Source organism: Stegostoma tigrinum, chromosome 3 (genome assembly GCF_030684315.1).
Source record: "Stegostoma tigrinum isolate sSteTig4 chromosome 3, sSteTig4.hap1, whole genome shotgun sequence".
Taxonomy (NCBI): Eukaryota; Metazoa; Chordata; class Chondrichthyes; order Orectolobiformes; family Stegostomatidae; genus Stegostoma; species Stegostoma tigrinum.
Window position 1 is genome coordinate 127,410,435 of NC_081356.1, and position 23,738 is coordinate 127,434,172.

The 23,738-nt window shown below is 42.4% G+C and overlaps 1 protein-coding gene across 8 annotated transcripts in view; it reads left to right on the forward strand.

The window, feature by feature from the left end:
* The window catches only part of nek1 (NIMA-related kinase 1), a 164,749-nt gene that overhangs the window by 139,798 nt on the left and 1,213 nt on the right, over positions 1-23,738 (forward strand). For 7 of the 8 annotated variants that reach the window (XM_048527489.2, XM_048527490.2, XM_059644881.1 and 4 more), the window contains 2 exons: positions 873-1,006; positions 12,276-12,408. In XM_048527489.2, coding sequence (XP_048383446.2) covers positions 873-1,006; positions 12,276-12,408 — 267 coding nt within the window. Of the gene's footprint in view, positions 1-872; positions 1,007-12,275; positions 12,409-23,738 lie in introns of those variants that run through there. The other variant, XM_048527493.2, reaches the window with a different exon arrangement.

Here is a 23,738-nt window from a genome sequence, read left to right on the forward strand (position 1 = left end):
TCCCCTTCTCTTCCTATTTATTCCAGAACCTTCACCCCATCCCCCTCTCTGATGAAGGGTCTAGGCCCGAAACGTCAGCTTTTGTGCTCCTGAGATGCTGCTTGGCCTGCTGTGTTCATCCAGCTTCACACTTTATTATCTTGAAGATAAGATAAACCATCTGAAAATTCAGCAGTAAACAATTTGATAAGAATAGTTGTTTGGTTTTGGTGTGAACTTCAATGTACCCTCTTCTCAGTCATATATGTAGTATTCTCCATGTGTAGTTACTGTACTTTTTTCCAAAGAAAGTAACAGAATTTCCTGTTGAAATTGTTGATCACAGCTGAAGAAGGTTAACCTTAGTCACAGAAGCAGCTTTCTTGGCCCTGACTAGACTTTTTGTTTTGTCCAGATCAGGTGTGCTCATTTGGCCTGTTGGGGACTATCTGTATAATGAACATTGCACACAGTTGAGCGGTATTTTCTCTTTGCCTAGCCACATTGAAATGATCAAGCACTCTTAAATTGGCAAAGTATAAAGAAGCCTCCTCAACGATTTTATTTGAACTTTGTTTACCATTGTGTAATCCATTCTTTTCTGAACAAAAACAACTGCTGAGAACTTTGGCGCTGTTGGGGTGCCTGACTGCATGTCAGAGTTCACAGCTGTATGCATATAGACCATGCAAAATTGGCAAAATAATAAAGGCTGAAATTTACAAAGCTTTGTAATGTAATCCCCATGAAATTAAGCCATCTGCAGTAATTGGGCTGCTTTCAACGGTGCAGGATCAAAAAGTTTATCTCAAAGTTTTTCTGTTGGTGATTTTGACTGGCAGCGTTTTGTGGTAGTTTTTCTAAAGGGTTTTCTGTTCTTGCAATTTGTGCAGATGACAGTGAGGAAGATGTTGCAGGTGGAAGTGCTGAGTTTGACAGCGTCTTCAGCAGATTGGAAGAGCTGCGAATGACACTGGAGCAAGAAATGGGCTTTGAAAATTTCATTGAAGCTTATAACAAAATCAAGGTTGTTCCCTTTTTATGCCTTCTTGCATTATTTTATTCAAGTTAAGACAGATCTTAAAGCATTTGAGAAACTCTCAGGGCTTCTGAACTGATGCATTAGTTTTACCAAGTTTTTGCACTGGTTGTACTTGGTGTAGAATTCATGATATACCTGTCAAATTGATGGGATAATTTAATAATCTCAGGAAAGAAAACTGTTGGCCAAATAGTACTTAACGACAAGCCTTGAGTTTCCACTCTTTTTAAGGTTGAATTTAAATTCTGAGTAAAGAATCCAAATTGTGCAGTGCCCACTTCTTTTTGGCAGTCCTGAAGATCCATTGAATTTGGAGTGCAGCATCTTGTTTCAATTTGCTATTAATTGATATAAAAGTTATATTGCTTTGCTGAATGAGGGCATGCTTGCTTCTCACAATCAAGTCAAAATTGTTCAATGCACCTGCAATTTCCTATTCACCAATATTGATGCCCCTTGCACTTTAAGGACAAGATTCATAATCTATTCCTGTATTTCCTTGTGTGTAGCTTAGAAGATAGGAGCAGGAAGAGACCAAATGGCCCTTCAAGCCTGCTGTGCCATTCTTCACAACCATGGCTCATTGGCCAACCCAATAGCCTAATCCTGCTGTCTCCCCATAACTGTTGATCTTATTCACCCCAAGTGCTGTTTCTAGTTGCTTCTAGAATGCAGTCAGTGTTTTGGCATCAGCTACTTCCTGTGGTAATGATTTCCACAGGCTCACAACTCTTTGGGTGAAGAAATATCTCCTCATCTCCATCCTGAATCGTTGGGCCTGAATCCTCCCATGGCTGTGGACACACCACCATCAGGAACATCTCCCTGCGTCTACCCTGTCCGGTCCTGTTAGAATTTGATAAGTCTATATGAAATCCATCCACCCCCCCCCCCCCCCCCCCCCCCACCCCACCAACCCTCTCTCCTCATGCGTAGGACCCGCCATTTCTGAAATCAGCCTGGTATACCTTTTGCTGCACCAGCTGAAGAGCTGTAGCATCCTTCCTCAGAAGAGGAGACCAAAACTGCACGCAATACAGGTAGGGCCTCACCAAGACCCTCTACACTGCAATAATACATCCCTGTTCCTATACTCAAAACCTTTCATAATGAAGGCCAACAGACCATTAAGCAGAGGTTCACCTGCATATCTGCCAATGTGGTATACTGTATCCATTGTACCCGGTGTGGCTTCCTCTACATTGGGGAAACCATGCGGAGGCTTGGGGACCGCTTTGCAGAACACCTCCGCTCGGTTCGCAATAAACAACTGCACCTCCCAGTTGCGAACCATTTCAACTCCCCCTCCCATTCTTTAGATGGCGTGTCCATCATGGACCTCCTGAAGTGCCACAATGATGCCACCCGAAGGTTGCAGGAACAGCAGCTCATATTTTCCACTTGGGAACCCTGCAGCCCAATGGTAGCAATGTGGACCTCACCAGCTTCAAAATCTCCCCTTCCCCCACCGCATCCCAAAACCAGCCCAGCTCATCCCTTCCCCCCACTGTATCACAAAACCAGCCCAGCCTGTCTCTGCCTCCCTCACCTGTTCTTCCTCTCACCCATCCCTTCCTCCCACCCCAAGCCGCACCTCCATTTCCTACCTACTAACCTCATCCCACCTCCTTGACCTGTCCGTCTTCCCTGGACTGACCTATCCCCTCCCTACCACCCCACCTATACTCTCCTCTCCACCTATCTTCTTTTCTCTCCATCTTCGGTCCGCCTCCCCCTCTCTCGCTATTTATTCCAGAACCCTCACCCCATCCCCCTCTCTGATGAAGGGTCTAGGCCTGAAACGTCAGCTTTTGTGCTCCTGAGATGCTGCTTGGCCTGCTGTGTTCATCCAGCTTCACACTTTATTACCAACAGACCATCTGCCTGCTGCACCTGCATGCTGACCTTCCCCTCCGAACTTAGAGCAATTCGGGTAGTAATCTGCCGCCTTGTTTTTGCTTCCAAAGCAAATAACCTTGGACATAGAATATAAATGAGTGTAGCATGGTTCACGCTTTGAGAGGCAAGAGAAGAATCTGTTTATTTTGGTGCGCTGAGTCCAGAACAAGTACCTTATTTGTAAAGCTGAGCCTTTGAGGATTGATGTCAGGAGCATTGTCCCCCACTCAAGTAGCAGAAAGCTGTGAAAGGGACAACATTTTTGTAACATCATCTTCACTTCATGAATTTGTAAGCTCTCAGATACTTTAACCATAGAACTCTCCACATGTGGAAACAGGCCACTTGGCCTAACAAGTCCACACCAACTTTCCGGAGAGCGTCCCACTCGGACCCATCCTCTTGCCCTATCCCTGCAATGCTGCATTTTCCCATGCTATCCCTGGGCACAGTGAGGAATTTAACATGGCCAATCCACACAACTTGCACATTTTTGGACTGTGGGAGGAAACCGGAGCACTGGGAGGAAACCCACACAGACACAGGGAGAATGTGCACACTCCACACAGAAAGTTGCCTGAAGGTGGAATTGAACCTGGGTCCCTGGCACTGTGAGGTAACACTGAGCTAACCACTGAGCCACTGCACCACTCCTTCAAAGTAATTGTTTCAGAGAAAATCCAATTAATTATTTCTTAGTAACCAGAAATCAAATGAAAAGTTGAAAGCTTTGATGGGTTTTTGTTCAGGTTGCTAATTCTGATGGAACAAAGAGGCTGAATGTCCTATCTTGTTTCGGTGTTCTTCTGAGAATTGAAGTGGTGTCAGTACATTTCAGAGACGTGTTAATGTAATGCTTCTGATAATGCAGCAACTCCAGAAGTCTTCTGTCTAATTTTGGTTATCCAAAAAATGAAATATTGATTGGATTTTCTCTGAAATGAATGTTTTAAAGTATCTTAGAGCTTCCAAATTCATGAATTTGAAGATGATGCTGCAAAATGTTGTCCCTTTTGCAGCAGCACAAAACCAGCTTTATAAAACCTGTACATTCATTATCCTGTAGAATTACTCAACTTGGATCATCAGAAAGATTATCCATTGTTTCTAAAAGAGGGATAGTTTGCATTCATACATCATACAAGGACATCAGTTGTAGATGCTGGAGCTGTCAATAGAGCAGGCCTTTGGACCTGCTCCCCCGTTCAGTAAGATGTTGTATATCAACTCCATCTTCCCCACCAGCACCAGTTTGCTCTTTTCTTGTTTGTTTCACCCTAATTTTGACAATTCTTTTTAGTTTCACCTAACTTCTTCATTGGTATTCATTATCATGATTCACTTTAAAATTCTACTTCTGACATTCCATATCTTTCTCAGTGACTGAGGCGCATGGTTCCAGCCTTTCCCTATCAAATGCCATGACTCCTACAGAATTGTCAATAGGGTATCACATGGATATCACATTGAAAATCATACTATGTGTTCAAAAGCAAAAAACAGTGGTTGCTGGAATTCTGAAATTGAAAAAGAAAATTCTGGAAATACTCCGGTTAAGTATTGGCTGTGCAAAGGAAGTCAGAGTTAACTTTCACGTTGATGTGATGGAAGACCACTGACTTGAAATAGTGGGCTGGACTTTTCCACAGACTTTGAGCCACCAGTGTCAGGGCCGTATGGGCACCTAAACCCAGACTTGCTGGCAGAGAGACTGTTCAGTCCACTAGGACGTGGCTTCTTAATTAGCCACCTCCATGTTTACCATCCTTTGAAGAACATTTCCTCCAGAAGTAGCTCAGCTGAAGAAGTGTCACCAAGTATCATTAACAACAGATGTCCGTCAATGTCCACTGAAATGGGAACTCATGCTGATCATGCAACAGGTTCTTCGGTCATGAGAGGACCCACCAAAGAGAATGAAGTCACTTATAACTTGGACGTGCTTGAATGGTGAGGAATCTACCACCCAATACCACAGAGAAGCCTTTGATGCTAGAGGTAGCAAGAAAATCTGCAGTGTTGGTAGGACAAAGATGTTTTCTGATGGAGTTAGTTAGAAATCTCCATGTAGAGATGCCGTCACTAGCCTGTGTGGCATGAAAGGGATAAAAAATGGCTGGAAATCGCATGCCCATTAATATTGAGAGAAGTGAGCTGCACAGGCATCTTTATTATGCTTATAACTCTGCCAAAGAGGTGTGGGGCCTCTGGTTCCAATGTCCCGCTTCCATCTGCTACAAGCAGCTGCCTCCATTGAACTGACAGCATCTGCTTATGGTCAGGTCCTGCTCCACTGGTAGCAAAATACAGACTGGATAAAAGAGAAGTTTGCCTCTCAAAGGCTTTCTACTTGGATCACTGCAAAGTTTCTTCCACAGGATCAATGCTGAACAGTGCCAGGAACTTAGAGTCAGTGCCTTATAATATCTCTCTGGCAGTGGAAGGGAATAAAATGTTCATTTGAAATATCGATTACATTCAGTCCTTTTTCTTTTTGTTCTTTGTGAAGTGGGTGGGGTCTGGTTAGATGATTTGGCTAAATGGCGAGCATGTTTTTGAAAGTTGAAAGTTTTTGATGCAAAATGTTTTCTACACTAAGGGTAGGTATCTAGGTTTTTGTGATATTTCAGTTTTAACTTTTGAATTATTTTTATTTATCAGAATTATTTGCCCTATTTTAAAGTTAATGTTCTGACAGGTTTACGTTGTTTATCGATGTGACACCCAAATCCTTTTTAAAGTTGTTACAATTTATTCCAATATTCATATTTATTTAGTTTTTTTTGAAGGCTTACAGTTCTCAATAAAACAATTTATTTTTGCTGTCAGTAAATTGCGCAACATGTGAAATGAAGTATAGAAACTTTCTCAAGTTCAAAGAGACACCCAAGAGATTTCTATTAAATGTCAAGAAATGTGAGCTTCTGTAAAATTTATCTATTACGTGATTTCAGTTACCTGTGAATAGGTGGTGCTGGTGGTGAACCTGGTAGAACCACTAGAGTCCATCTTGGAAAGGCACTCCTGTAATGTTATTAGTTAAGTGACTAGCTATGCTAAAGGCATTACCCACAAACACCTTTCTCACCTTCTATTCTATGGAATGATGGGATCAGAATTTAATACATAATTTGACCCACATATACCATGTATTGAATAGAACATAGAGAACATAGAACATAGAACAGTACAGCACAGAACAGGCCCTTCAGCCCACAATGTTGTGCCGACCATTGATCCTCATGGATGCACCCTCAAATTTCTGTGACCATATGCATGTCCAGCAGTCTCTTAAATGACCCCAATGACCTTGCTTCCACAACTGCTGCTGGCAACGCATTCCATGCTCTCACAACTCTCTGCGTAAAGAACCTGCCTCTGACATCCCCTCTATACTTTCCACCAACCAGCTTAAAACTATGACCCCTCGTGCTAGCCATTTCTGCCCTGGGAAATAGTCTCTGGCTATCGACTCTATCTATGCCTCTCATTATCTTGTATACCTCAATTAGGTCCCCTCTCCTCCTCCTTTTCTCCAATGAAAAGAGACCGAGCTCAGTCAACCTCTCTTCATAAGATAAGCCCTCCAGTCCAGGCAGCATCCTGGTAAACCTCCTCTGAACCCTCTCCAAAGCATCCACATCTTTCCTATAATAGGGCGCCCAGAACTGGACGCAGTATTCCAAGTGCGGTCTAACCAAAGTTTTATAGAGCTGCAACAAGATCTCACGACTCTTAAACTCAATCCCCCTGTTAATGAAAGCCAAAACACCATATGCTTTCTTAACAACCCTGTCCACTTGGGTGGCCATTTTAAGGGATCTATGTATCTGCACACCAAGATCCCTCTGTTCCTCCACGCTGCCAAGAATCCTATCCTTAATCCTGTACTCAGCTTTCAAATTCGACCTTCCAAAATGCATCACCTCGCATTTATCCAGGTTGAACTCCATCTGCCACCTCTCAGCCCATCTCTGCATCCTGTCAATGTCCCGCTGCAGCCTACAACAGCCCTCTACACTGTCAACGACACCTCCGACCTTTGTGTCGTCTGCAAACTTGCTGACCCATCCTTCAATTCCCTCGTCCAAGTCATTAATAAAAATTACAAACAGTAGAGGCCCAAGGACAGAGCCCTGTGGAACCCCACTCACCACTGACTTCCAGGCAGAATATTTTCCTTCTACTACCACTCGCTGTCTTCTGTTGGCCAGCCAATTCTGTATCCAAGCAGCTAAGTTCCCCTGTATCCCATTCCTCCTGACCTTCTGAATGAGCCTTCCATGGGGAACCTTATCAAATGCCTTACTGAAGTCCATATACACCACATCCACAGCTTGACCCTCATCAACCTTACTAGTCACATCCTCAAAAAACTCGATAAGGTTTGTAAGGCATGACCTACCCCTCACAAAGCCGTGTTGACTGTATTTGATCAAGCCATGCTCTTCCAGATGGTCATAAATCTTATCCCTCAGAATCCTTTCTAACACCTTGCAGACGACAGACGTGAGACTTACCGGTCTATAATTGCCGGGGATTTCCCTATTTCCTTTCTTGAAGAGAGGAATTACATTTGCCTCTCTCCAGTCCTCAGGTACGACTCCAGTGGAGAGCGAGGATGCAAAGATCTTCGCAAGTGGCGAAGCAATTGCATTTCTCGCTTCCCAAAGCAGCCGAGGACAAATCTGATCCGGGCCTGGCGACTTGTCAATCTTAATGTTTGACAAAATTTTCAGTACATCAGCTTCCTCTATCTCTATCCATTCCAGCATGCACACCTGCTCTTCAAAGGTTTCATTCACTACACAGGTCGTTTCTTTCGTAAAGACAGAAGCAAAAAACTCACTTAGGGCTTCCCCTACCTCCTCAGGCTCCACACACAAGTTCCCTATGCTATCCCTGATCGGCCCTACTCTTTCTTTGACCATTCTCTTATTCCTCACGTAAGTGTAAAATGCCTTTGTGTTTTCCCGGATTCCTTCTGCCAAGCCTTTCTCGTGCCCCCTCCTGGCTCTCCTCAGACCATTTTAGAATAGAAAATGTTTACCTGTAATCTAACATTTGAAGAATACTACCATAATAAGCAAAGCCACAAGGGAGCAGTGCTCCAGTTGTATTGTGTGAATATACAATGCGTGGATTCTCTGCTGCTGTAAATGAAATTGAAAGAAGAATCCCTAATATTGGGTTAATTAACAGTCCTAGGTATTTGTGACTCTTCCTCCAGTAAAGGTTTGCTCTGTGTTGCACATTATGAACATTGAACTATGATACTATACTGACTGGAAGAAGTTATTCAACTATCACAGTAAATGATGAGAGACAAAAGCTACCAAAGCTTGTAAGTTAACTCATTTGTTCAACTCCAAACAAACTTTGACAACCTCAACAAAATTTATCCACAAATACTGACTCTGACAGGATAGATGAAATGTTCATGTGTTGCTGTATTCAGTGTGTATTTTTCTGAGGATACCTTGCTGTTATTTTCCCAAACTGAATTGAGTTTATTGATATCTCAAGTTAAGTGATACATTTGGGATTAGGAGTAATGGTTCCTGTTTTGCTTTCATACATTTCAGTAGCATTTAATTTTCTCCCTTTTCTCAATCCTTGTTCCCTCAACTTGATTTTGCAGCAATTTTGTGGCATTCTACCAATAAAGTCTGCAGTTTCGATTGGTGATATCTGACAGTTATATTTTTGAGATTAATAAAGCACTTTTGTGGAAAATTATGTATTAAATTCTGATCCCATCATTCCATAGAATAGAAGGTGAGAAAGGTGTTTGTGGGTAATGCCTTTAGCATAGCTATGGGCAGATGCAGCATGGGTTCATAAAGTGCAGGTCATGTTTAACTAATTTGCTAGAATTCTGTGAAGACATTATGAATGTGATGGATAACAGTAGATATGGTGTATCTAGATTTCCAAAAGGCATTTGACGTGGTGCCGCTCAAAGGACTGCTGCATAAGATAAAGGTGCACTGCATTACCAGCAATGCGTTAGCATGGACAGAGGCTTGGTTAACTAACAGTAAGCGTGGGGATAAATGAGTGCTTTTCTGCTTGGCAGTCAGTGACTAGTAATGTGCTGGGACCACAATTGTTTATAATTCGCATCGATGATTTGGAGTTGGGACCACCTATAGTGTGTCAAAGTTTGCAGGTGACGCTAAGATGAATGGTAGAGCAAAATATGCAGAGGGCTACAGATATTTGAAGTGAGAGATAATGGGAACTGCAGATGCTGGAGATTCCCTTTGTAGGTTACGTGGAACAGTCCATCTTCCGCACCTACACAGGCCCCAAACCCCACCTCTTCCTCCGGTACATTGATGACTGTATCGGCGCCGCCTCTTGCTCCCCAGAGGAGCTCGAACAGTTCATCCACTTCACCAACACCTTCCACCCCAACCTTCAGTTCACCTGGGCCATCTCCAGCACATCCCTCACCTTCCTGGACCTCTCAGTCTCCATCTCAGGCAACCAGCTTGTAACTGATGTCCATTACAAGCCCACCGACTCCCACAGCTACCTAGAATACACCTCCTCCCACCCACCCTCCTGCAAAAATTCCATCCCCTATTCCCAATTCCTCCGCCTCCGCCGCATCTGCTCCCACGATAAGACATTCCACTCCCGCACATCCCAGATGTCCAAGTTCTTTAAGGACCGCAACTTCCCCCCCACGGTGATTGAGAACGCCCTTGACCGCGTCTCCCGTATTTCCCGCGACACATCCCTCACACCCCGCCCCCGCCACAACCGCCCCAAGAGGATCCCCCTCGTTCTCACACACCACCCTACCAACCTCCGGATACAACGCATTATCCTCCGACACTTCCGCCATTTACAATCCGACCCCACCACCCAAGACATTTTTCCATCCCCACCCCTGTCTGCTTTCCGGAGAGACCACTCTCTCCGTGACTCCCTTGTTCGCTCCACACTGCCCTCCAACCCCACCACACCCGGCACCTTCCCCTGCCACCGCAGGAAATGCTACACTTGTCCCCACACCTCCTCCCTCACCCCCATCCCAGGCCCCAAGATGACATTCCACATTAAGCAGAGGTTCACCTGCACATCTGCCAATGTGGTATACTGCATCCACTGTACCCGGTGCGGCTTTCTCTACATTGGGGAAACCAAGCGGAGGCTTGGGGACCGCTTTGCAGAACACCTCCGCTCAGTTCGCAACAAACAACTGCACCTCCCAGTCGCAAACCATTTCCACTCCCCCTCCCATTCTCTTGATGACATGTCCATCATGGGCCTCCTGCACTGCCACAATGATGCCACCCGAAGGTTGCAGGAACAGCAACTCATATTCCGCCTGGGAACCCTGCAGCCATATGGTATCAATGTGGACTTCACCAGTTTCAAAATCTCCCCTTCCCCCACTGCATCCCTCAACCAGCCCAGTTCATCCCCTCCCCCCACTGCACCACACAACCAGCCCAGCTCTTCCCCCCCACCCACTGCATCCCAAAACCAGTCCAACCTGTCTCTGCCTCCCTAACCGGTTCTTCCTCTCACCCATCCCTTCCTCCCACCCCAAGCCGCACCCCCAGCTACCTACTAACCTCATCCCACCTCCTTGACCTGTCCGTCTTCCCTGGACTGACCTATCCCCTCCCTACCTCCCCACCTACACCCTCTCCACCTATCTTCTTTACTCTCCATCTTCGGTCCGCCTCCCCCTCTCTCCCTATTTATTCCAGTTCCCTCCCCCCATCCCCCTCTCTGATGAAGGGTCTAGGCCCGAAACGTCAGCTTTTGTGCTCCTGAGATGCTGCTTGGCCTGCTGTGTTCATCCAGCCTCACATTTTATTATCTTAGATATTTGAAGTGAGTGGGCAAAGGTCTGGCAGATGGAGTACAATGTTGATAAATGTGAAGTTCACCATTTTGGTAGGAATAACCGTAAAAAGGACTCTTACTTGAACGGTGAAAAAATACAGCACGCTGCTGTGCAGAGGGACCACGGTGCCCTTGTGCATAAATCACAGAAGGTTAGTTTGCAGATACAACAGGTGATTAACAATTTAAATGGAATTTTGTCCTTCGTTTAAAAGCAGGGAGGTTATGTTACAGCTGTATAGGGTGCTGGTGAGACCATACTTAGATTACCTTTTGTAGTTTTGGTCTCTTTATTTCAGAAATGATGTACTGGCACTGGAGGGGTTGCAGAGATTCACTCGGGTTGATTCTGGAGTCAAGAGTGTTGACTTATAATGAAAAACTGAGTAGACTGGGATTATATTCATTGGAATTTAGAAGAATGAGGGGCGATCTTGTAGAAACATATAAAATTATGACAGGAATAGAAAAGACAGAAGCAGGGAGGTTTTTTTTTCCATTAGTGGGTGAAACTAGAGCAAGAGGACATAGCCTCAAAATTAGGAAAAACAGATTCAGGACTGAATTGAGGAGGAACATCTTCACCCAAAGGGTTGTGATTCTGTAGAATTCCCTGCCAAATGAAGAAGTCGAGGCCTCCTCATTGAATGTTGTTAAAGCTAAGATAGACACTTCTTTTGAACAGTAAAGGAATTAAGCATTAGGCTGAGAAGGTGGGTAATTGACCCGAGGCCACGAGAAGATCAGCCATGATCTTGTTGAATGGCAGAGTAGTTTCAAAGGCCCAACTCCTGCCCCTGTTCTTATGTTTTTATGTATCTTGCATAAATAGCTGTTCTTCATGAGCGGTCCCTGATACTGGTTATATTGAGTTTATTTGAAATGGGATATCATTACAACTGGATATCCACAAATACATGTAGCAAGGCTTGTTGGCACACCTGATTCATGTTCCCCTTCTATCCATGTTCTCTGGGAACTGGATGCGAGTTTGCTCGCTGAGCTGGAAGGTTAGTTTTCAGATGTTTCATCACCATTCTAGGTAACATCATCAGTGAGCCTCCGATAAAGCTTTATCGGAGGCTCACTGATGATGTTACCTAGAATGGTGACGAAATGTCTGAAAACTAACCTTCCAGCTCAGCGAGCAAACTCGCATCCAGAAACTCAACCTGAGCTACAAATCTTCTCAAAATCTCTGGGAACTGCTACAGCACCCTTAATATCACTGCATCTGAGACCAGGTAATGTAATGTAGATTGGCACTAACCACAGGATCTTCTTGATCTATATAGGGATACTACTATAATGAGCAAAGCTACAGGAGAGCTGTGCTCCTGTTGTATGTTTGTGAATGTACATTGCTCACATGCATTTTCTTTACTGTAAATGCAACATTTAATTCCTTTCAGTAAATGTTCTCATGTTTGAATTTTTTTAGCTCCTGTAATACATAAATGAACTAATGTTTTGTTTTGTGGGGCAGGCAATACATGAAGATGAAGATGAGAACATTGATATTGGCACTACAATAGTGCCGGTCATCCTGGGTCCTCAGTTTGAGCACCTCTATTCCAAAATTCTCCATCTTGTCATGGCAGATGGAGCATATCAAGAAGGCAAGTTTATTTTTTCCATTTTGTGCTCTGATGGAGATTCTTTTAAAAGTTGTTGTTATCATTATTTGGTAACTTGGGTTGTAAAGTGGACAGAAGGTCATATAACTTTTAATTTGAATATGTATTTTTATACTGTCTATGCTAAGAATGTTTTAATTTTTTTTGTTAGTTCTGTAATTGCTACCTGAGGTCTATTTACATGTACTTAGATGAGGCATTTAAGAATGAGGTGAACAGTTCAGTGCATCAGAAACAATAAATAGAAGAGAGCAAAACAAGGTCTTTGCCAAGTCACAAGGTTTCGTATGTCACAGAGTGACAGTCAGAAATGGTTTCCCTAAGAGAGAAAGAATCATCCAGAAGCTCAGGTGAGTATGACAGTTTCTTTCAACAGAAAAAGGCCACTATGTGCAGCAATGCAGTTTCAATCTCCAGAGCAACTGAGGCAGGGAAAAGAAGTTCTGAGAAGCTCCAGAAACAGAATTAAGGAATTTTTAAAAAATGCTGTGAGCAATTTAAGGGTCATCTGAAGAGACATTAATTCAAGAAGTTAGCAGCAAATGCAAATCTTTACCAGAAAGAAACAAGTACAGCCATCCCACCAGAAGCAGGAATTTTAAAGTGAAAATGCAGTAAGGCTTGTGTTTGAGTAAAAAGTTGAATCTTTATTTCAACTGTTTGTAATAAGACTGTTTCAAGAAGTTCTTGAATGTGTATGCACTTTGTTTATTTCCTTTTTGGATGTATTAAAATTTGCTTTTTTTCCTGAAAGTACATGACCAGCCCCTTGTGAATCACAGTATGTACTTTGAAAACCATCATGGCCACCTGCATGAGCTGTTTCTTTTCTGTGATGGAGCCTTCTTTGCCAGGAGGTATTTACACATGTCCATTTGCTGTGGACTGCCTCTTTTGCTTTGAGTTTATTTTTGTGTTAAAAAGACAGCTTCCCGCAATCAATGACACAGACAATCTTTTATGGTTCCTGCAAGGTTATTAAATTCACAGAGCAGAAACCTATTAATCCGACAAGAAATCATTCTGAGAGCAGCTCGCAATGCGAAGAAGGCCCCTTTCCAGTCAGTATGTACAACACCTGGGGCAGGGAAAGAGTCTCAGTAAAGCCGTGGAGCTCATCCTTCACACAAATCGAACTCCTAAGAATATCTTCCAAAGTTCTAAATTTTGCATTGAAATTTCTGAATGACCATCACAGCAGGAATGCTGTGTCTTTTGGCTCCACCCTGTATTGTGATTATATGAGCAGTGCCATCTTTGTTCCAGGCAGATGCCATTTCATTGCCAAGCTGTGTTTCTTTGTGTACCTTCATGACACCCATGCTAAGGTGGAGGTGAATATTTTCAGTATCTGACTGCCATGGTAAACTAATTGCAGTAGGTTTTGCTCTTGGATCAAACTTGTCCAGTATTACCATGAACTGAGATCATCGTAACCCGAGAATTGCTCTTTATAAAGTAGTAGGCTTCTATTCTAGCCAAAATTCCTTGCACTGGGAAGTGTTTGAGGCTAAGCCTGACTACACTCAACATTAGAGATAACAAGGCATAGATCTGGATGAACATAGCAGGCCAAGCAGCATCAGAGGAGCAGGAAGGCTGACGTTTCGGGCCTAGACCCTTCTTCAGAAAACTTCTGGAGAAGGGTCTAGGCCCGAAACGTCAGCCTTCCTGCTCCTCTGATGCTGCTTGGCCTTCTATGTTCATCCCACTCTATGCCTTGTTATCTCAGATTCTCCAGCATTTGTACTCCCTACTATCTCTACTCTCAACATTGTCCTTTTTAACCCTGAGATCAGCTTGATATCTGCACTGTCTATTAATAGCTGCATAGAATTGCCATACTCTGTCCCTACCTGTGCTCCTCTGCTTCTGAAACCCTCCATTAGACCCTTCAAAGGTTTGACTACTCAAATGCATAATCTGGTGGTCCCACATTATCCACTCTCCATAAAATTGAGGTCATCCATGTGTTGCCATGCCCTTACTAACGTGAAGTGCTCTTCACTTCATCACCACGGTTCTCGCTCATATACTCTAGCTGTCGAGCAAGCAAAACTGGCTTTTTAAACATTCATTTTTTGTTTTCATATCATTTCATAGCCTTTTCTTTCTCCCATCTCAGTCAACCCCCTTCAGCCCCAGAGCCCGTTGATATCTGTCCTGAAATTCTTAAGCTCATTTTATTTTAATCATTTAACCTTTTGATGGCCTTGCCTTCAAGTCCTTGAAATAAGCTCTGGAATTTCCTCATTAGATTTCTTGGCCTCTCTCTCAATCTTGCTCCCTCTCCCTTTCATGACACTCCTTGGAGTGTTTCAGTATGATAAAGCTGCTATATGATTAAAGGTATTATTGTAGTTGTAGGTGTATTAAATGCCTCTCCTATTTTCATTGTGTAATTTTTTTTCGTAATTGTGTTTGTGCTCACATTATTGTTTGCACGTGATCATTTTCTTAAAATCTTCACATTCTTTCTACTTAATCTTCTTTTATTCAAGGCTCCCTGACTACTACTTCATTAATGGAAATCATTGCACCTCTTCACCAATATCAATATCTTTGTGCGTTCCTGTACATCTTTAAACATACATCAATTGTTCAGGGAATCCTCCTCCTCCTCCACCCAAAAATGTCTGACCTCTGCAATGTGCAGCTTTGGATGAAATTGGTCTCTAGGCAACTGAGACTATCCTTTGAAATGCTCAGAATAGGCAAAGCAACCTCCCATTGTTAGATTGCCTGCAAGTTTCAGTCCCTGACACCCTGTACTACAGCTCTGCATCTTCTAAGTGTTTAACTGCCTTCATATCTTTGCCATTCCAGAGTGACTGAAGGGAGCCCCTCGACAATGTTTTCTGTGCACACTCTAACCATGGATTAATGGATCCTGTCTGTCTGGGAGCTTACAAAAAATATACAATCCTAATTCATGTTTCCAATCAATATCTTCCTGTAAAAGCTTCTCAGCTACTGCATCGTACTTCTAAATTGACATATTGAATAATTTCGCCCCAACATGAAATCTCATCTTTTTCTGAATCCTTCTCAATGCCAGAAGATTTTTTTTTATTTGTTGTGTTTTGCAAATAATCCTTGAGAGAAGCCAGTGAAACTGCCCCATGCCCTTTGTTAATAATCAGTCTATCTGCTGAGCCCTGCATACAGAGAGGGAGATGATCCTAGCTTTCCAAACACTGCCAACTCTTCTTTGTTTACTGAAACATGTTTACTTTTGTAGTAAGTCAAGATTTTCTTTCCTTTTTAAAAGGTTAAAGATCTTTCAAGTGTTTAGAATGTTGAATGGAATTGAATTAGCTTTATTGTCACACTTGAGTACAGTGAAATGTTTACAAGTCACCTCTTACTGAGCCATCTTAGATACAAAGGTACCGAGATACAGATTATTAAGTACAAATTTTTAGAGACAAAATTAGAAGAATACAAAAATAAGAAGTCCAGCATTATGCACTTTCAAAGGTGCAAAATCATAGTATGATCTATAGTGCAATCAGTAGTATAAATTAAATTAAGAGGAAGCTTTTTAAAAGAAGAGATGACAGAACAGGAAATAGAAGAATATATTGTTGAAATGGGTATGCACCCCTGTGAACACTGGTATAGCCCATTTGAGCTAAACATCCTATTGCAATGCAGGAAATTTAATGTATTTCCACCAATCACAAAGACTGTCAAGAAAAGGTTTAAAATTAGCCGAAATATCCCATTTTAATGTGAAATTTTCCTGACTGAATTCTAGAGAAACCAGAATAGAACTAACAGAATTCAAGTCTGGAGGCAATTGCTTTTGGAAGGAATGCATATTTCTATTTTTGCTGACTGCAGCCTGGCTATTGACCATAACATTGGTTTTAAATAGTCTCATTTGCTGCTGAGTAATTTTTGACGAACAGTAGAAAATTTAACCAAAGGTCTTTTCTCTCAAACAAATATTTTTGTTCTGCTGGATGTCGTGGGAGGCAGAAGAAAAATAAATCGTCTTCATACAGAGAGTAGGTTTCCATAAAACTCAAGAACTGAACTCATTTTCATCTTGGCTCATTTTCAGTTTAAAGAAGAAAGCATGAAGCACATGCTTAGTGTTCAATTTAGTGTGTTAGGCAAATGTAACAACTGAAGCTAGTGTCAATGCTCTTGTGGAGCGTTTTGGGACATTTTATTAATGACACTATATAAATACAAGTTATTGCCAAAAGTAAAACTGAAAATGCATTGCATACCCTTTATACCAATGCCCCTTTGTGTTTGCTCCATTGTGATTGACAACCTGTTGGAAAGCATACCTGAAAAACACTGTCAGCAGCACTTTTGGTACAATCGATCTTTGACTGTATATTCAGGGCTTAACGGGAGTTCTCGGCTTTTTGAGGTGGTCTACGTTCAGCTTCCTAAATTTATATCTTTATTGATCGTAAAAAGTAACTCCTTTATTCAAAAAGGAAGGAACATAGAAAGCAGGAAACTACACGCCAGTTACTAACATCTGTCATAAAAAAGATGTTAAGAACTATTACTAAAGATATTATTGGGGGTACACAGGAAAAAGTGAAGATAAGCAGGTAGAGTTGTGAAAAGGAAATCCTGTTTAACCAATTTATTGGAGTTTTGAGTATTCAGTGGCTAATTGGATTGGATAACTGGATAAGCTTGGATTTCAAGCATTTGATAAGGTGTGACATCAAAGTCTATTGTGGAAAATAAAGGTCATGGTGCAGGTGCAACATATTGGGACTGATACAGAATTGGCTGCCTTAGGGTAAGGGGTTGATTATTTATAACTGAGAAGAAATTTCTTCACTTGAAAAGTTTAGAGATCTTTGCAATTCTGTACCCCAGAGAGTCATGTTTGCTTCATTGTTGAAGATAACTTCATGTTGACGTAGACAGAAATTTGAGATCTCCAAGGAGTTAATGGATATGGGGAAAGGATCAATGAATTTAAAGTAGTTCAGCCATCAGGAAGGTTTAGGGTGCAGCATTCTCGACTCCTGCTTTTGTTTCTTATCTCTTGCCTTCCTCGTTTATCAGAATCTCGTTACAGGATTTGTTAAATGGCTCAGTTTTCTTTTAATTCAATCGACTGTCTGAACCTTGGTGTGAGTGCATCATATTTTAGTTTACACGGTTAATCATGTCCATTCAGTATACGTAATTTGTACTAAGTTCACACTATTTTTTTAACCACCTTGATCACACAAACCTTCAGATTACTTGAATTAAGTCTTCTCAAAATCCTTGCCCTGTAATATTTGAGTGAGAAGAAATCTTAAATACAGCCCATTTGTCTTAATAATGCTGCTAAAACATGCTTTTTCGTAGATTTAACTTTATTTATCCAATCTAGTCAAAGTCTGATTTAAGATAAAGCAAACAAATAGGGTACTTTGCAAAGACAGCTATCCTCAGCTGCAGCTCCTTCAGTTATCTTGACTACACACTCTCTTTCTAAACAAAATGATAAAATTTGAAAGGATGGTTGCATTCACTAGGCTGTGCTACACCAGTCTCCTTTTTGTATTTACTTCCTCTCATCTATATTGACCTTCCATTTCTTCCTTCTGATACTGGTCCCCTTTTAAACCATCTGTCATTTGCCTCATATACTCCTTGTTTCACGATCCAACCGCTCAGTAGGTACGGATGTTTCTCCTGCACTTTTTTTATTGGATTTACTGATACTGTTTTATTAATGAACTTTATTTGGTGTTTCCATGCATACATGAATTATCTTTCAGCATGGCTATTTTTCATCTTTTAAGCATAATCTTAAACAGGCTTGCTCTGCCCTTAGTTGTTGCAATTCTACAACCGTGTTAATAGAATTGAATGACAGGAAGCCTCAGTGTTTAGTGAGACATGTTCGTGTGTGAAGATTAGCATTTTCATGTAACATTGCACACAGTTGATTTCTAATGTAGAACAGAACTGGCCAAAAATATTTCAAAGAACTCTGTCAAAAAAATGGCTACAGAAATCTGTTATGAAATTTGGCTGATTTAGTGACTGAAAAACAACGTTGTCAAGCCAAACTAAGCTTCTACTAAAGGTTGAGCCTCATCAGTGGAAGTTTATTGGAAGAGTGTTTACACCCATTCCAAGCAACTGCATAATACACAGTGGGTGGCTTTTAATGTGAGAGAGGCTGGTTCAAGTGAAGGCAAGGAATACAATCTGGAATTATAGTTGATGCAAATGAATTTATGCCATTCCATATAAACATTGTATGATAGTAAAACTGAGGACCATTAAGGGTAGGAGAGACCATTCAGCGCCTCACACCTGCTTTGCCACATGGTACGGTCATGGCTGATCATCTACCTCCAGTGCCTTGTTCCCCACCCTATCCTTATGTCACTTTGTGCTTTGGTATTCAGAAATCTGTCAATTTCTCCTTTTAAATATACTTAAAGCCTAAGCTTCCACAGTAATCTGGAGGCAAAGAATTTAGAAAGGTTGACACAACCTTCTCGGTAAACAAAACTTGCCTCATTTTAGCCCTGAGTGGTTTCCCCTTATTTTTAAATAGTGTCCCCCAAAGCAAGGGAGACTTCTTAGCTGCATCTGCGCTGCCTGTCCCTTTTGAGTATTTGTAGATTTCAGTGAGACCTTGTCTCTTTCTTTGTACCCTCTAGGAAATAAGACTGTCAGACATTGGAGCAAAAGTAGGCCGTTCAAACTGTCGAGTTTTTCCTCCACCATTCAATCAGATCATGGCTAATTTGATCTTCCTCAATTCTACTTTCCTGCCTTCACCCTGTGACCCTTGATTCACTTATTAATTAAAAATATGACAACCAGAGCCTTGAAGTATTGATTGATGCTGCTTTGACAACCTTCGGCAGTAAAGAATTGAACCGATTAGTACACTCTTAGGAGAAGAAATTCCTGCTCATCTCAGTTTTAAATATGTGATCCGTAATTCTGAATGTCAGCCCTCTGGTCCAAGACCCTCCCAGAAGGGAAAACAGCCTTTCTACATCCCGTCAGGTCCCCTAGAATACAAGAACCTAGTATATTTCAGTAAAATCACCTCTCACTTGAAATTCCAATAACCATAAGTCCTACCTATACAACATCTGTCCACAATACAGTCCCTCCTTATCTCGTATCAGTCGAGTGAACCTTCTCTGGATTGCCTTCAAATACCAACAGTAACTGAGAGCTCACCATGTGAGCAACAGAAGAGTCAAGCCCCTATGGTCCTAATAGGTGTTAATGCCTGATGGAAGGGGCTTGATCAAAGGAGTGGCATCAAGGAAGGGGGAGCCCATTGATAGTTGCACTTATCTATGCTAGTGACTCCCTGAAATCTCTTAGACTGCCACATGGGAGGGTGTTACAGTCTGAGGCCGTTGATGCTAATGCAGTTCCTCCTGGCGGTTGGAGGCAACAGACGTGGCTCCCCCTAGCAATTGCAGCGCCGCAAGGATGCAGCTCCTCCCTACTTCGGGGGCCAAAGGCGGCAGCGCCAGTGTCAATGGCAACAAGAACACAATGATTCCTGGCAATCGGTGCGAGACTCGCAGGCTGCATCTGCATCAGTGGTTCCAAACACCCTTGTGGAGACACAACATAAACTTTAAGATCTGCAAGCTTTTCTTTTGACTTGCTTTTATTTCTTCTGCTGTACTTTTTTGTTTTGAGATTCTGGTTTTGTAACCAAGATGGTGCTGGAGAATGGTGACTTTGTACACTTTTGACTGTACTCATATAATCCTATACCTGAATACATGTGACAATAAAATCTAATTTTAACCGTGTCTTCCCATGGATCAGGGGCCCAAAACCATTCACGTTATTCCAGCTGTATTCTGAATTGCATTTTGTACAGCTTTGGAAAACCTTCCCACATTTATTCTTCGTTCTGTTTCAAATAAAACCCAACATTTCACTTTCTGACTCTATTGTCCTCTGAACTTGGATGTTAGCTTATTTTGATTTATGGACAAGAAGCCCCAAGTCCTCTGTACCAGAAATTCCTGCAGTCTTTCTCCATTGGGTTAATATTCAGCTCTTTGACTGAGTTCCCTTAGTAATAGGCAGTGGCCTGCCCAGTTGGAACTCATCACCTGAGCCCTATGGAAGCAGACCCAGGGCTGCTGCTGCACAGTGTCCATTTTGACTCTTCAGCTTGCCACCTGTACATGCCTTGGCGTGCTTATTTGCCACTGGGCAGTGGAGAACATCAGTCGCGGGCTCTCGGTGTGCGAGTCCTCCCTCTTTCTGTTGTGAACCTGGCTTCAGGGTGTTGCATGCAGCTGTTCCTTCTAGCCACAGATTGCAGCAGTTCATGGACTCCCTGCCCAAATGTTTATTTTACAATACCGGAGACTCCGTGGACCATGCATATATTGTGGACATTTGCACTCCCTTTTCGGTTATTTGAGAAATCTTCTGTTGTGTTTTTGGTTGCGTTTCAACCCCATGCTGGGGCACTTGATGCGGAAGGGTGTGGGCAGATTGAAGGGCCTTCTCATGGGCCTGGCCAGGCTGGCTGTAAATAGGGCCAGGCATCGGGTTGTGGAAGGAGTCATCTCTCCCGACTACCTGCTCATTTTCTGCTGTTACATTTTGAGCCCAGGTATCTTTAGAGAAGGAGCACGTGGTGTCCATCAATGCTGTCAATGCCTTTTAAAGGTGGGTGGGCACTCTAGGGGATACAGTGCTTTATCTACCCCTCCAGATGCATTTTCATGTATTCCCCTTCCTCTTGTCAATACCACTGTTCCCCCCACCCCCACAACATTTTGAAGTTAGCTTTGCCCAAATTAGGCTTTCCTTGCAAGTATTCAATTGGTCACATGAGTGTTTTCCTGATGGTGGAGGAAAAAAATTCAGCAGACACCAGGATAGATGTGGAGAACTTCTGTCCCAGGCTGCTACTAGTGTGTATATATATGTTATGAGCAGTGTCACTGTTTTAGTGTTCAACAACAAATGATGTTCATTTCTAGTCATGTGTCTTGTCGTGCTACAGGTATGCTGCATCTATGCTTCTGTAACAACAAGTAGATCATATCTAATTTCAGTTGTCTTACTAATATTGCATAAACAAAATATTTATGCGTTTTTGTAGTTTCAAGAAGTCCCAAAACCGTTTTAAGCCAGTTTGCAGCCAATTACTATTTGAAGTGTAGTCTGTTGTAATGTAGAAATGTGGTGACCAATTTGCACATACATTGCTGTTTGAGGGGCCCTGGTATTATTGAGAAGATAATACAATTAGTTGATGTTGGTTGAGTAGTAAGTGCTGCACAATAACAGTGTATTACATTTCTAGAGCAACCATTATGTACAAATAAATCTTAAAGCTTCCCAACTCCATGGACAGCAAGTGGACTCTGAGTGGAAGGGTGGAAGCAATGGCCAAAAGCATGCTGAAGGAAAATTGTCTTTAGTAGCTCTTTAGTCAAGGGAATGAGGGAGATAAGGAGATTAATACTCTGCTCATCGTTATTTCAGAAAGTAGTGGCAAGGTAGGGATAGAGCAACAAGCAGGGGCCTAGTAGAGTGTTAGGGGGATACTAGATTGTAGAGTACTGGGGGAGATGGACATGTGAGAATGTAAATGTCAGTTTTCTGAAATGCACGACTTTATTGAGGTTCTGTGCTTTGTCATACTAACTGGATTCTGTGTTTGTCATTCTTTTTACTGAGGTAGTCTTGATACACCATAAGACTGTAGGAAATGGGAAACAGGAGTTCCTATTTGACCCCTAAAGCCTGCTTCACCATTCAGTCAGATCATGGCTGTTCTAACATCCTCACCTTCACTTTCCAGCATTTTACCATCACCCTTGATTTTCCCTGACTGATCATGAATATATCTATCTCAGCCTTAAATATACACAAGGACTGTTACCTACAGCTCTTTGTGACATGGAGTTCCTAAGGCTCTCAAGTCTCTGAGAAAAGAAATTCCTCCTCATAATCATGGACATGTACAGCATGGAAACAGATCTTTCACTCTAACTCTTCCAGGCCGACCAGATATCCTAAATAAATCTCGTCCCATTAGCCAGTGTTTGGCCTATTCCTAATATCTCATCCAGATGCCTTTTAAATGTTGTAATTGTACCAGCCTCCTTCACTTCCTCTGGCAGCTCATTCCATATATGTGCTACCCACTGCATGAAAAAGTTGCCACTTCAATCCCTTTTAAATCTTTCCCCTCTCACCTTAAGCCTATGCCTTCAAGTTTTGGACTCCCCCACCTTGGGTGGGGAGGGGGGTGAAGCAGTAGAAAGACCTCATCTATTTATCCTTGCCCCTCATGGTTTTACAAACCTCAATAAGATCACCCCTCAGCCTCAAATGCTCCAGGGGAAAAAGATCACCCCATACAGCTCAAACGCTACTGGCAGCATCCTTGTAAATCTCTTCTGAACCCTTTCATGTTTCACAACATCCTTCCTGTAGCAGGAAAACCAGAATTGCATGCTGTATTGCAAAAGTGGCCCAACCAATGTCCTGTTCAGGCGCAACATGACCCACCAACTCTTATACTCAATGCACTGACCAATAATGGCAAGAATACCAAATGCTGTCTTCACTGTCCTGTCTACCTGCAACTTTCAAGGAGATATGAACCTGCACTCCAAGGTCTCTTTGTTCAGCAACATTCTCCAGGATCTCACTATTAAGCGTATGAGTCCTGCCCTGATTTGCTTTTCCAAAATGCAGCTCCTCACATTTATCTAAATTAAAGAAAACCTGATACTTCTTGTCCCATTGGCCCATCTGATCAAAATCCTGTTGTCCTCTAAAGTAACCTTCTTCACTGTCAACTAGACCTCCAATTTTAGTGTTGTCTACAAACTTACTACCTGTACCTCCAGGGTTCACATTCCAAATCATTTATATTAATGATGAAAAGCAGTGAACCCAGCATCAATCCCTGTGGCATACAGTTGGCCATAGGCCTGCAGCCTGAGAAACAAGCCTTCACCACCACCATCTGTCTTCTATCTTAGACTCAGGTCTGTATCCACATGGCTAATTCTCCCTGTTTTCCATGTGATCTAACTCTGTTAACCAGTCTTATCATGTGGAACCTTGTCAAATTCCTTACTGAAGCCCATGTAGATCACATCCACCACTCTGCCTTCTTCAATCCTCTTTGTTACTTCTTCAAAAAACTCAATTAATTTAGTGAGATACAACTTCCCACACACACAGCCATGTTGACTGTCCATCATCAGTCCTTGCCTTTCCAAATACATGTAAGTTCTGTCCCTTAGGGTTCCCTGTAAAGGCTTGCCCATCACCAATGTCATCTCAGTCTTAAATTG